This window comes from Culex quinquefasciatus, chromosome 3, assembly GCF_015732765.1.
Source record: "Culex quinquefasciatus strain JHB chromosome 3, VPISU_Cqui_1.0_pri_paternal, whole genome shotgun sequence".
Taxonomy (NCBI): Eukaryota; Metazoa; Arthropoda; class Insecta; order Diptera; family Culicidae; genus Culex; species Culex quinquefasciatus.
The window spans coordinates 122,629,646-122,644,907 of NC_051863.1; the positions used below are offsets into that span (position 1 = coordinate 122,629,646).

Consider the following 15,262-nt stretch of genomic DNA (forward strand, 5'->3'; position numbering starts at 1 on the left):
TGTGCGAGCTGGAGGGCAAGTTGAACAGTTTGGAGGGAGAGGTCAACAAGGTCGCGAACGCCGGAGCCGGTGGCTCGTGCGGCAAGTGTGGCAAGTCGGTCGCGATCAGGGATAAGGAACGAGTTCAGAGCGCTCCCGCTGGAAGATCCGCATCCAAGCGGTCACTCACCAAGCCCGGCTCGAAGCGATCGCTCACGAAGATGGGTCGTTCGTCAAACACAAGTTACAAGTCACACTCCTGCTTGTCGGAAGCTGAACGATCGGGTGGGGTTTTCGGAAAGGGCGGACCAGGAGGACGACCGGGCTCGAGCAAGCAAAAAGATCCGACGGCCGCAAATCTGCAGCAGGTCGTCGACAGCCAGATGAAGAACATCCACATCCCCGAGCTGAAGAAGTGGGTTGAGGCGAAGCTGAAGAGCTTGCCGGCGATGGACAGCTTGCCGCAGCGGATCGACCAGCTGGTCAAGGACCAGATGAACTCCACCGTCGTGCCGGACATGAAGAAGATGATCGAAGCCATGATACTGCAGACGCAGAAGGAGATGGGAGGTGCCGGCGGTTCCGGTTCCGCCTTTCCACTCTGCATCTCCTGCCAGAAGATGTCCGCGAGCCAAATCGACAGCCAGGACTGTCTGTGCGTGATCAAGCGCAAGATGAAGAACGCTTCCAAAATGAGACTAAAGAACGAATAAAAACGATCGTAGTAGTCCACACCCCGTCGTAGTTTTATTTCCCTTCTGACAATCGTCTCGATCGCGCACGAAATTCAAAATGTCCGAAGCGGATCTGACCTGCCTGGTGCACCAGTCCATCGGAACGCCGGACGGTATCATCAACTGCAACCAGCTGCAAAAGCTGCTGCTCTGCTTGGTGCAGGGCGTTCGAGAAATCCAGGAGGAACTCAGCCTTGGTGGAGATGACGGGTCTTCCGTGGAGGACGGCGACGGGGATCCGCAGGAATCGCCCAGTGGAAAGGGAAAAAGCCGATGGGGTGAGGTGTACCAGACGTTCAAGGATCACGACGATTTGATACAGTGTTTGAACGAGAAGTTACGCGAGTTGGAGGAGCGCTTGAAGAAGTGTTGCGGGGAGCAGGCGGATGAGGTCGGGGAAGATGGGGAGGTTGTTCCGAAGCCGACGATCGGGGAGTTGGGCGACAAGGTCGCCGAACAGGAGGAACGGTTGAAAGAGCAGGAGGAACGGTTGCTGGAGTCTCTTTCTGGGTTGGAAGAGCAGATGAAGGCCGCGCAGGAGGGCACGGAGAATCGGTTGAATGGTTTGGAGGAACTGCTGGCGGAGCTGCAGCGTCAGCTGGCAGAGTCGGAAGCTAGGGCGGAAGAGGAGCTGCGTGGCATCAAGAGCGCCATGACGGAAGATAAACTGCAACAGATTGACGACACGGTAAACCAGGTGTTCGACCTCACGCAGCAGCTGGAAGCGTTGCGGGCGCAACTTCAGGAAATGCTGCAAGATCGGGAGCGCATGAACGACGTGATCAACAGGTTGGTTCAGGACAAGGAAGAGATGAGCAAATCGCTGGCCGAACTAGCGGAAGACAAGGCCAAAACAAACAAGCTGGTGGACAAACTGGCCGAACAGGCCGGCCTGAAGACGCGCCCGGAATCGGCCGGAACGACGCACCGCATCCTGACGGATCTGACCTGCATAGCGTGCGAAAAGGACGCGGTGCAGCGCGATCGCGACGATCTGCCGATGGCCCTGCCCGGCCAGGGCAAGCCCAAAAAGGTCACGCGAAAGCCGCGCGTTGATCCGCTGGTGCGGCTTCGATCGAAGCGTGCCGCGGGCGGTGCGCACACCGTTGTAAACGCCGACGAGCGAGTGTTTCGCCTAGCAGGCCAAGACATTTGCCGCTGTTCGACTTCATCGGGAGGAAGTCAGCCGCGGGAGTAAAAGTTTTGACAGTTATCTTCAGGATGGAGCGCGCTAAATCGAACTTGAAGAAGGGAACCGGTCACGCGATCGAGAGCTCGAGCGTTTTGATGGACGGACGTGGGTTGCCACCGCCTTCCGGAGGACGGAACTGTGGCGGAAGACACACGGTGGTCAAGCCGGACGAGAAGGTGTTCCGAGATCGGAAGACTGCTTCCGGATCTTACGTCATCCCGAAGCAACTTATGAGACGCTAATAAACGACTAAATTCCCCGTTAAAAATAGTTTTCCTTCATTTTCATGATCAAATCTCAAAGAACTAGCAAGAATTGTCAACTAACCTAACCTCATTCTTTTTCTCCCCGTTTTTTTTTTCCAGATGGTGGTGCCACTTTGACGACGACAACTACGTGAACGTTCCGCGGCTGGTCAAGCTGCTGGACGACTACAGCCCGACGCAGGACTGGTACCTCGGCAAGCCGAGCATCTCGTCGCCGCTGGAGATCTTCCTAGATAATGTAAGTTTCCGACCGTGAGTTATGATCGGCGCGTTCGTAGCCTGAACTGTAGTGGGGTGCATTATCATTAATTACGGTGGCCATTCCGGTGATGATCTTTTTTGGTCATCTTCATCACGTACTGCCCGTATCTATCTAGAAGGTAGTTGGCGATAAGCCGGACAACCTCCGGGACGCACCGCGGTGTCAACGATTTGAATAATAACGACAATTAAATTAATCGTTATAAAGTAGCTGGGTCGAGTCTGGTTCGAGTCAGGTTCGGCAGCTGCGCTGCGTGCCGTATCGAGTGAGTGGGAACTCGTTTTTGCGACGACTCAGCTCAGAGGTCCACCCGCTGTTTTTACTGGACTCGTTATGTCGCGATATTTTGGCAGCGCAGACACCTCTTTCGGAGGTTGACATTCAAATATCGGAGACCGGTAATGAAGCCTTATCAAGGCTTCGACGATTCCATCTCGACAACCCCGGGAGCTGCCGGGACGCGTCAAAAAGCTGTCAGTATTTGCCATTAATTTCGGGTGCTGGACCATAAATTTGACGTTTGAGTGCGGCGCTGGAACCTGTTTCGCGAGGGGGACAGCAGCGTTCATAATTCAATTATCGTAAAGTGAGCTAATAGAGCAAAAACTCAGCTGTTCCGGGGAATTTAGCGGTCTTCCAAATAGCCTGATCAACATTTATTGGTTATTAAGTGCCCTTAAAAAACCAAAAAAAGTACTTGAAAACCTGACAAAAATACATTCATTTGAGTTTGCAAGAAAATTTGATGGCTTCAAAATTGAGCAATAGAGCCAGGCCCGTAGCCAGTGGGGCAGAACAAGAAGTTTTTTTTAGTTATGAACCTAAAATCTGAATTTAAGGGCACTATGGGCTCAAAATTTAGTGGTTTTTTGAGCCCTTAAAAATGATTAAAGTGCTAAAAACCTGACCAAGATATTTTTTTGAGTTAGCATGCACAAGCTGAAGGCACCAAAAGGCACTAATTGAGCACTAAATTTTGACCAACAAAAAACTAATATTGCGACATCCGTAACCTGTTCCGAACTCAAGACTCTTCTAGGTGTCATATTCTTCACCAGCCTAACCACAGCTCCATTTCATATTCATAACCCGGAGTGCATCCACAGTAAATTATAACAAAATTGGTGCCCTTGATCGGCTTTCTTATGCCCCAACTAGATATCTGCCCAACTGGGAATCGATTTATTATTCAAATCTCGAACGCAGGGCGCACTCTGTTTCGTCATGATTCGATTAACGCCGGCGGGTCCATCCCGCGGAGAGGAAGTGACCGTTACCAGATTCAGCTTCAGCAGTGGCCGGCGTCCAATAATTTCTGGTGATTTACCGATTATGAAAATTGCTTTCTTTCTAACGGGGTCCACGCGGGGGTCGACGACGATCCAGGTGACGTTTGTCCCGTTTGTCGTGGACGCCGTTTTTCGGCAGCAATACCTAGTTGTGACCCAACAATGACAAAGTGGTTTCGATGCTGTTGTTGTGTCCTCTCTACGGTCCAATTGTGAGCGGTGATATTTATCATTTTGTCCTCTTTCGAGCACGGTTCGCAACGTTCCGCAGGGGTTGATTCGGGAGCGGTTGTAGCGAACCTCGGAGGAAAATGAAGTCATTTTCATTTAAATAGATTTAAACGCTTTTGTTGCAATGTTGCGCAGGAAGGCTGCGGATCAACAAAAGAGTTGCCACGTCATACAAGGGTTGAAAGAATCTCTGTGGGATTCTTGGTGTGCATGGTGCGGCTTAAGCTGAATTGGATCATGGAGATGCTTAGTAATTACTTGTTTTTCTTTGACTTACTAGCGTTTTTTACCCATAAGTTGATCGAGTTATGTGAAGAAATTAAAATAAACAGTGAACGAGCTCCGGAAATCGTGAACAAGCATTCATGAAAATGGAAACCACGAACAAAGTATTCAAATTCGCAGATTCCAAACGCCGCACGATGGCTGCATTAGCAAACCTCCCGACCGCCCACTGGCCACGGTCCGGATCCAGTTGTCCTGCATGTTTACATTCGGTCAACACTTGAACTCAGCTGTCACTTCCTCCTCGAGATCGTTCAATCCGATGTAACACAGATCGTTGTTACAAGATCAATCTATTATAGGGTAATATTTACAAATTTCGAAAAATCTGACTGATGCTCACCGCCATCTCCACAGTTTCCAAATTCATGAACGCTTGTTCACGATTTTGGAAAATTATTTCTCCCCATGCAAGTCTTCGTGATCTCAGCCGAGGGGAACGACAGTAATCCATTGAGCTCTCATTGTAATGATTTCATGCCATTTTGTTAGGTGCTATCCGATTACACAGGATTTTATCGATGGAAAGGTTTCAAAGATTGCATCGTATTTGATCGGATTTCTAGGATTTCAAACGATAAAATCCAATTTGACTTACTTTCACTTTAACGTGTACATTGTTTGACATTTCACCAACGTAAACAATATTTTTTCTGACAAAAACAAAAATAAAAGGTTGAGTCTAAGGCGAAACCAACTAAACTTCCGGCTCAGTTCTAGTTTTCCGAAGGATCCTTCCGATTCGGTATTCGAACTGACGACCTTTGGGTTGTGAGACCAGAACAACAAAATCAACAAATAGCATAACAACACTTCAAAATAAAAGTTCACAACTTTGCGCTGTCACACCAGCAAACAGTGACAGCCATGCTGTAACTAAAGAGTCGAGCGGCTCTCGCAGTGTTGCCGTCCACAATAATCTTCCAGGTTATCGAATCACTGACTATTGCTCAATCCCAGATGCTTAACGCAGATTGCCATCCACACGAATTAGAGCTTATCAACACCTCTCGCACCGCGGCTTAAATCAGCTGTCAACGCCGTCTTGGACCACCACCCGTCAAACGTGACATCCTTTCTTAGCTGTCATCGGCCGGTGACTGTCACCGCTCACCAAATTAAGCCGGACGCGCGCGCTGATCTACAATACACAGCCGCGGAGTCCAAAACAAAAGCCCCAAACATTATCGAGGGGCCATAAATCTACTTACGAGCGCGCGGCGTCACTAATCAGTCACGATGGCGGCCACCACCGCCGAAAGTGGCCCCCTCTTTCTTCCTCCATAAAAAGTTCCCAAAGTGTCCAAATCTGCCCTCATCGATCGCGGCATTACACATTTATAACGCGCTAAATCGGTCATTTCCCGTTTACTGCAGCGGCAACGCCGCCGCTGGAGAAAGGAAAAGCCCAGACCGCGATCTTGATTTATTTCTTTAATTGGTCGCCATCGGTGTTTTGAAGGCAGGTTAGCCCGATTGCCGCCGTTAATTAGTGACAGTTGGGCTAACCTCACCACTGTGTATTTGGTGGGGAAGCGGAAACAGAAGGGTAATTAAAAGAAATGTTCGAAATTGGGAGCGCGCAACATTATTTGATTCGGAAGCCAACTATACGATTCAAACGGCTCGAAACGTCAGGTAGCTGCGGTGCACCAATCAGACGCGATGACAGCGCGGAAAGTGACTTTAAATGTCAGAAAAAAGTAGGCTTTGACCCGCGCGGGATTGTGCAGCGGGCAATCACCGATAATTTGCCCTGTCTGCCTTTAACAATTTCGACAATGCGCAGATTTCTTTAATCCATAGATTTTGAATTGTCATCGACAGGGGCCAATCAACGTCGTCGCTGCGCGACTGTCATTCTGCGTTAAGGTTAGGTCGCGGCAACAAAGTAGCCTGTGCCTGTGCACGGGAACAAAAAAACATTTAAATAAAGATGAAAAATGTGGCTACTGGGATGGACATGTGTAAACCATGCCGTCGAGAACACCCGGGTCCCGGGTGATGATGTATGATTATCACATTTGGCCACCAACTACAGCTCCGTCGTAAACACTGGTAGTAGTCACTGGACTGCGAAGAAGACGAAGATGGACAGAATATAAATGGTCCCTCGCGAAAACTGTCCAAAAACGGGGACCCCCTCCCTTTGTGGCCGAGCGAAAGATCTGCGGGGAGATTGGAGGCAAATTATATGGTTTTGCACCATCGCGCGCGGGGACAAAATTACAATACTTTCGTGACATTCCGGATTGTTTACATCAGTCTCTCTCCGTGGTGCGGCTGACGAAAAATTTGCGTGAGCGATTCCATCTCAGGAAACACGTGTTCGGAACGCCAAACGAACACGGAGAACGCGCCCAAATTGACCCGTCTTCTTGACGATTGTTTCTTTTTGTTCAAGCTGACGTATAATGTTTTGTTTATGTCTGGGCGGAGAAAGCTTCGTTCACATCCGTCGCTTTGCTACCGTGAAGACAAAGGATAATTAAGTTTTCGGCAAAGCCAATCAAATATGCTAGAATAATTGGTCACATGAAAGTCCCAAAAAATTGGTGGTGGTTTCGCACGTTTGACAGCTGTCAGTGGTACCACCTAGCAAATTTAGATTTCAGTTCTCAGAACTAGCGAATTCTCTCTGTACCTTGATTCGACTAACGTGACGAAACACATTCAAACAAGCAAGGTGGTACTGTAAACAACAACAAACTTGCTTGTCAAACGCAGGGGAAACAGAATAAATTCGCCAAATTATGTCAAAGCGAAAGCAACCTGCAATAAATCGAACGATCGTTTTGCTCAAAATATGATGAATACACTACACGTCCCGCCCCGAATCGAAAACGAAAACGCAATTCTGCAAGAACTCTCAGAATGAAACACGAAAAAGGGCGATGAATTATTCAAAGAGCAGATGCTGTCACCCGGTGGAACCTCGCGGCCGGGAAAACCCGTTATCTCCGTTTGATAAGTTTGTCCAAATTTGAAGACATTCTGCCTTTTTTCCCCTCGTTTCGAACGGAATTCAGATCAATCGCTTTCTTCGATAAGAGTCGGCCGAGAACCGCCGGAATTGCGCGATCTCGTTTTTGATCCCCTACAAGGAGCGGCCACCAAAGTTTCGAAATTGTCATCATATTTCTTGAAAGCTTGAAATTCACGACACACAAAAACAAACTCACTTTTCGACCGCGATTTACTTTCGCATGCTGCGATTCGCAGCAAACTGACAACTGCAGCCTGACAGCAGCAGTGTTGCCAAAAGACATGATGTATTTATTCAAAGATTTTTTTCTCTTTCTTTTCTCTTCCAGACCAAATCGTCGACGGAGGTAAACAAAAAGGTGACCTTCTGGTTCGCGACGGGCGGTGCCGGGTTCTGCATCAGCCGGGCGCTGGCGCTCAAGATGCTGCCGATCGCGAGCAGCGGCAAGTTTGTGGCCATAGGCGATAAGATTCGCTTCCCGGACGACGTCACCATGGGTTTCATCGTCGGTAAGTTGCTCAACTTGAGAATATTTTCAGCATGGTACGAATGAGCCTTTCGTTCACTTTCAGAACACATCCTCAATGTTCCTTTAACGGTGGTGGACGCGTTCCACTCCCACCTGGAGCCCATGGAGTTTATTCGGCCGGAAACGTTCCACGATCAGGTAATTTCGCCATCTCGAACCTCAAATAACCCAGATCGCTCACCAAAAACCTTTAAAATTCTTCCCGCAGGTCTCCTTCAGCTACGCCCGCATGCGCAACGAGTGGAACGTAGTCAAGGTGGACGGGTTCGACCTGAAGACGGACCCCAAGCGGATCTACTCGCTCCACTGCTACCTGTATCCGTTCTTCAGCATATGTCCGAAGACGATCAAGCGGAGATGATCCGGATCGTCCCCGTAGACAGTAAGAGCGCCAAACCAAAACGCAAAAGTTGCAACAAAAAAAAATGTCTTCAGAGGAGATTCGTGCGTGCAAGGGAACCCGGAATGAACGAGAGTAAAGCGAGTGCGAGCGAGCGCGGGAAAAGCAAGCAAAACAACAATTTTCGTCCCCCCTCTGTGGGATGAAAACAAAACTAAACCTTGTCTGTGATTAAATTTAGTAGGTTTTAATCCGGTGATGTGGTTCGATTGCCCCGAGATGGGTGCAGCAATCGAAACAAGGATCGAAACAGGTGAATACGGATCCGCGGCGGTGCGCGGGATCCTTCTAGTCTCACTTAAAATCAAACAATTGGCAGCGAGCTGCTGCGCGCTGCCATTAGGCAGCTGAAGTAGGGTGAATGTTAGCTACTTTTTTTAATTCTGTCTGTGAACACATAAGAGAAACTACCGATAGTGCGTGTAGAAAAAGTTGTAAAATCAAGCTCTTCCTAGATAGTTGATAGAGAGGAAAAGTGCAAGAACAATCATACATGTTTGATTGATGTAAATAAAAAAGACACATTGCAAATAATCCGTACTAAACTACTTTCCGTAACGACGTGCTCTAATAGACTTTTAGGAGAAAAAAACATAAGAGGTAGCTGGTGTAGAAGCAAACGTGTAAATAACAAGAAGCCACTGTACAATATTCATGAGCACAAGAGAACTTGTACGATTATTGTTTTATTATCTCGTATGTAAACAATTGATTATTTGTTAAAGTAAAGCGAAATTGTGTTAATAAATCAAAAGTAATAAAAGAAACTGTGTAATCGTGTTGAATCATCCGAAATCTGCTAACAAAGGGAACTAAGTTCTTTGATTCTCTATCACAGACTTCACGCACTAATTCATCCGTCGGTTTTCGTGTTTGTTGTATGGTGTGGCATTGCATACTAAATAAATGTTCAAATTCAACCTGATACAGACAGTTCCGAAGACAGTTGGTTCAGGTCCAGTGGTCACCGGATCTCGGGAAACGCCTGTGGGTGGGCGAATGCTAGAATGGACTCGAAGAAATTCTACGAGAGTTTCGTGCAATTCAAAAAGTTCATCGTGATGGACGCCATTCTGATCCATTTTTATAGTGATATTGTAGGGCGTCCATCATGGTGATTTTACGGTTCCTGACTAACCAGAGGCAACAACTCCCTGGAGACTTCTTCGACGGCGGGATACCGAAATTGCCACTTGTGTGAGTCTATAAACCCACTCGGGAAATCGCCCGCCGGGAGAATCGGTGCGGACTCACATCCGATCCGTCCGAGCATCACACGAGTAAAGAGGACGGGAGCTGGACCTGCTTGGTCAGCTGTCACCGCACCGTTCGTGTGGCTGCGTCCATGCGCTGTCAGTGCATGGCTGCGTCAAGCCCGTCGTACGAGGGGCCTATTCGACTCGATTCAATGGAGTGCGCTCACATACATCGCAATAGGGTGTATCGCTCCACACACCACTCAGCATCACAAAAAACGGATACAATCCGCTCCTGGCGAAACCATCTCTCGGTGAACGTAGGGGGAGAGGGGGTAATATGCACCCCCGGGGCAAAATGCACCCCCTACTTTTCTCGGTATTTAGAAGAATTTTCCGGAGAAAAAATCATAGAAATTTGAAGCTTAACATTGCTAAACCATGCTGGAAAAATTTGAGGATCGCAGTATAGTAACAGCTCAAGTTATTTGCAAAACTTTAAAATGTTGTGTTTTCATCTAATTTTCATGGAACTTTCATTATGATTTTTGGACAATATAAAAAGCATTTATTGATATTGTAAGTGTTGAGAATATGGTTTTAGCCATAATCTTCATTATTCTGTCGATAGATGAGTCCAAAAACATCAAAAAATGCATTTTTAATTAAATTTTCTGCAAAAAGCGTGGTCGGGGCAAAATGCACCGCTGTGAAGCTCCTTTGTAAAAACAGCGGTGTCATCTAGTGGTGACTAGTGAAAACTGCTTTTACCCGGTGCATTTTGCCCCATGTTGTGGTGCATTTTGCCCCTTTGTTGTAGTGCATTTTGCCCCAATGTTGCGGTGCATATTACCCCGCATGGTTGTTTGAAATGAATCAAAAATGTTTTTAGAAATTTGATATTTTCGAACAATTTTGTGGTTTTTTAAGACTTTTTTCACATGGATGACGAAGAATAATAGTTGTTTTAGAACATCGAACAAAATTCTTCCAAAGTTATACTGTAATGGTTGAGAAATCACAGTTTTCCCTTAGGGGGTGCATATTACCCCCTCTCCCCCTAAATAACCTTGAAGACAGTAATTTAGGGAATGAATAAAAAATCATACCGATAGTTCCCGTTGTTTTGAAGATACTAAAATGTCTGTAACAGAAATATGGGTGCAAAAGCTATGGTTGATGTGTACCGTTAATAAGATATTCTTTATCAACATCATGGACTTCAGATCGTACCTGTATTATTTTTTGTTCCTCAAAGCTTCGTTGTCTTGCAAAATCTCAAATTTCTGCGGCAATGTTACACGTGTGCTGATGGAATGTTGATGTTGAGGAAGAGGTATCCGGAAGCAGATAACCCGTGCCTCCTTTTGCCCTTTCTAAGTTTTCTTGTACAACCACGAAATACTCCGTTTGCTCTGCGTTTGTTCGAGTCAGAAACTGAACAGGAGTGGCCACCTCGGCCACCAGGATGGGATTATCTGTGTCACCTGCTAGCACAGGGTGACCACTCAAATTCCATTTTCAAATTCACGACTTTTTCCCGACTTTTTTTCCAGACTTTTCCAGAATGCTCAAATAATAGGCATTTCTTATCTAAGAAAGATCCATGTTATTTTTTAATTTGGCAAACGTATAGTTTTTGATACTTCGTTTCAACTGAAAATAACAAATAGTTAAAGATAACTGAACTTAAAATATCGTTCCTATTTTTTTAAAACTTCATCATCATTTATATCAAGAATGATTAAAACATAATTGCTGTTATCATTCATTCAAAGGATTTTGAAAAAATGTCAAGTAATTCATAAAAAAAAATGTTTTTGCCAAGTTTCCTTATTAATTTTGTAGTTTTTGATATAGAATTTCAATGTTAATTTATCTAGTGGTCAGTATTGACCTTTTTTTTCAATGAAAATTCAGTTTGATATGATTTTATGTTTTTCCGCTTATTTTAAGCAAAATGTTTGAAGAGACAATTTTGCAATAACTCAAAATTTCTTGGATTATTTTTTTGCATTTTCAATAATTTTTTTTATGTTTTCAAAACGTAAAAAAGTTTTTCAATTTTGGATTTTATTCGATATTTGAGTTTTCCGATGATTCAAGCTTTATCTATGGTAAGTAATTTACCCATATGTATGTATGTATGTATGTATGTATGTATGTATGATCCCCATACCCGCAGGCAACTTGGTCCTGAAACACATGTGAGCGCTAGGTGAACAATTCGATCATCTTTTACTCCATAATCTGTACACCTACGTGCATCAGTTTTTTTGCACGAATTTTAATGCTACAAATACCGGCGCATAAAATAAAATGGTTTCTCTTTTCCCTCCCCAAGCGCCGGAAATTTGTAGCGGGTGTAGGGACACTTCGCATAGACGCCCTTGCTCCCATCACGTCACTGAGGGTATGGAGCGACGAGAAATTAATAAGCATGCCCCCCTAGTCGAACCTTCATTAGAGAAGCAGGCAATCCACAACTCACAGCGAACGACCAAAGGAACACCCTACCGCGTATATAGTAATAATTTGGCGTAGATGTCTTGATTGATGTGTGTGTATGTCAGAATAAATGAAAGAATGAATGTCTTATAAAAGGAACAAGCTCACCAGATTCTTCAAAACCAGCTTCTCTTCAAACGTCTTCAGGCTTATGACAACAACGAACGCCAGACTTGCTAGGGAATGCACGAGCCGTCCAATCCATGATTAAGCGCACTCCAGACACCACCGGAAACAGACAGCATATAAGGGCTTCACGGCATTAGCTTTGAATTTAACTCGCATGCCTGAGCTACACCGAAATGGGCTGAGGAATTCATAAATAAGCAAACAAAAAAAAACCAAAGCAAACAAAAAAGTTAGTGTACGTAAAACAATAATAATAATAATAATCATAATAATTAGAAAAAAAAAACAAAGTAAGACAAAAAGGTCGCGAAAAACTTCAGATATAATCTTTTAACGGTACATAACAACCAGAGCAATTACACCAAGATTTTGTTAAACACATTCTGGTAACTTCAAAACTATGATAACTATAGATATATATATTATTGCGGGCGTTAATAATTAGAGTTCACGCGCGGTGATACGACCGCAAGACAATGGTCGCATGACAGCCGCATGACAACCGCCGAACAAACTTTTGGCTGTTGTCAATGGTTGCCTTGAGTTTTCATCTGACTTTTTGGAAAATATTCAAAACTAACCAAGTTGACAGCCAAATCAATGCAGAATTTCAGTTCATCTTGCTGATTTTTACACTGCGGTCGTTAGGCGGCAATAATCTCCTGTCACTCACAGCGTTGGAGAAACGTGATATTATCTCGCAATAAGCAATATATATATATTTTTTTTCTATGGTAAGTAATTTACCCATACTCACAAAAAAAGTTCAGAGCAGCATTTAAAAAAAAAACATACTACTTATTACATACATACATTACTTATTGAATTTAGTTAAACAATTAAAAATATTTACCAAAAAAAAACCATTGCCAAACTCAAGTTGGAATCTGTTTAATTTTCAATTATGTGACAAAATTAAATAGAATCATAATTTTAAGCTGGCCATTAGGCTCTATTTTTATATGAGTTTTTCATAAACTTTACCTCTTGTTTTTAATAGCGATCATTTGATTCATAAAAAATATTATGAAAATCTGTGTCAAAGACTCCAAAATTCATAAAGATTTTAAATGTCTTAAACAGCTTTTCATACTCAAATATATTGAAATAGTGAAAAGAACCTTAAATTTAAAGTAAGTTACTAAAGCAGCAATGAGTGAATTCAATTTGAAAATTGTACAATATATTACAAAAATATTCAAGAGTTAAAACATAATTTTCAAACAAGTATGCTCAGAATTCCCGACTTTTTGACAAAAAATCATAAATTCCCGACTTTTTCCCGATTTTTGGTAGATTTTGGCGAATTCCCGACTTTTTCCCGACTTTCCCGACTTGAGTGGCCACCCTGCTAGCAGAAAGTTTTTGGGGATGACGAATTTAATAGGTCTATTCCCGTACTTGCAGAATTGCAAAATTTCTGCAGCTTCTGCAGAATTCTGCAGCCAGCATAAGTCACTTTTTTGCAGCACGTTCCCGTACTTTTCAGCTCGCTCTCTTCATCTCTCTCTTTTGCAGAAGTTCTGCAAGGAGAGAAGCAGCAAAAAATTTGCCTGGGTAGCGCGTTCCAGTACTTTTTCTGCAATATTGTACACAGTTGAGTGGATTTACACAAATTGGGTATTAATGTTTTTTTAATTATTTCAAAACATTAAAATAAAGGGATTGAGAAAAAAAGTAATTGAACGGAGTTTACCTCTAGAACGGGGGCATTATTTTTTTATTAAACTCAACATTTTATTTAAAAGAACAAGCATGTACCATTTAATAGGTAACTAGAAATTAATTATGCTTAGGTAGAAATTATACATTAGAAATCATTCAAAACTTTTACATTAGGTAAAAAAAATAGTGAGAGTTGCAGGTACGTTTTACAAATATAATTAAAAAATTACAAACAAAGGTTTAATATAGAAGGGACCATAAATACACGATATTTGATACATTTAAAAATGCAAATATTTATATTAGAAAAAAATAAAACACAAAGCCTCGTTTAAAGCTTTAAAAATACAAATAATTAAAAATTAAACATATCAAAATGTTTAAAAAAAATAAAAAAATCATAATTTAAAAAATACAAAATAAAAAAATAAAGGGTTTCAACTTAAAAGTTCCTAAACTTAAAAATTCATATATTTTAAAATTCTAAATAAAAAATCAAAAGTTTGAATATTTCAGAGTTCAGAACACCAAAAATTCAAAAGCTATAGTAAAAAAAAATTAAAAATACAAAAAAAAATTAAAAATAGGTAAAGTTTAAAAATTCTTTGAATCAAAAATTTTAAAATTCAAATATTCAAAAAAATAGAAACTGTTAGTACTCTATTTTCCGAAGAACTTGTCAAAAACCTCTTATCTGAGCTTCTAATCTAAAATATGACTCCAATAAAAATTGTACTTTTTATGATTCAAGATGGCGGCATTTAAAAATTTCCGAATTTAAGAAATTTAAATTTCTTAGAATAGAAGAATTCGACAGAACGACATCCAATTTTTTGGTTCATATAAGAATACAAATCGGTAGCACAGTTAAAAGAACAATGTATTATTTGCCAATTAAATTTATCTATTATTTAAACACACATTTTAAGTCTATTCAAAAACAATTGAAGATCAAAAATTATTCCTAAACAAATATTTATTTGAAGTTATTAAACACAAAAGAAATGTGTCTTTTAAAAGTTTTTTAAAACAATTTGTTTTTATAATACATTTTTTTGGTTGAGGTATTAGCCGTGCTTTAATACTGATTTTTTTGTCAGGTTAAAATTTTAACACTAAAAAAATCGCTATATTATTTACATTAATGAACTAAGCCTGAAATCGTTCTCATTAAAAACAAACATTAAAAAAAAACTACCCCAAAAAATCCATTAATTCAAAATATACAAACGTCCCTTCAAAAAGACTACTTCAATTTAGTAATAATAAAGCATAAAATTTATTGCAACTAATAATAAAATGCATGATTTCACCCAACTTGCAAACTTTATGTAAGCGTGTACTCAACATCCATCACACCAAATTGCAGTAACTTTTCAACAAGAAAGAGAAGAGAGAGCTTGCAGAAAAGTACGGGAACGGTTTTGCTGCAACTTCTACCCCTCTCACTGCAGAAGTTCTACCTGAGAGAAAAGTTACTTTTGTTGCAGAAAAGTACGGAAACGCTCTGCTGCCGTTTTTGTGCAGAATTGCAGAATTCTGCAGTACGGGAATAGACCTAATGTTTCCAAAAATCGGTTACTGTCCAGTATGTCCAGTTTGGTGGAAATT

General features: G+C 42.4%; 1 protein-coding gene across 1 annotated transcript in view; it reads left to right on the forward strand.

Annotated features, from left to right (window-relative positions):
* LOC6043377 (fringe glycosyltransferase) overlaps window positions 1-8,920 on the forward strand; it is a 153,259-nt gene extending 144,339 nt beyond the window's left edge. The window contains exons 5-8 of the mRNA XM_038260589.1: window positions 2,271-2,409; window positions 7,553-7,733; window positions 7,797-7,891; window positions 7,962-8,920. Of these exons, the coding sequence (XP_038116517.1) occupies window positions 2,271-2,409; window positions 7,553-7,733; window positions 7,797-7,891; window positions 7,962-8,114 (568 nt within the window). The 3' untranslated portion in view covers window positions 8,115-8,920. The remainder of the gene's footprint in view (window positions 1-2,270; window positions 2,410-7,552; window positions 7,734-7,796; window positions 7,892-7,961) is intronic.
* Window positions 8,921-15,262: the final 6,342 nt, after the last annotated feature.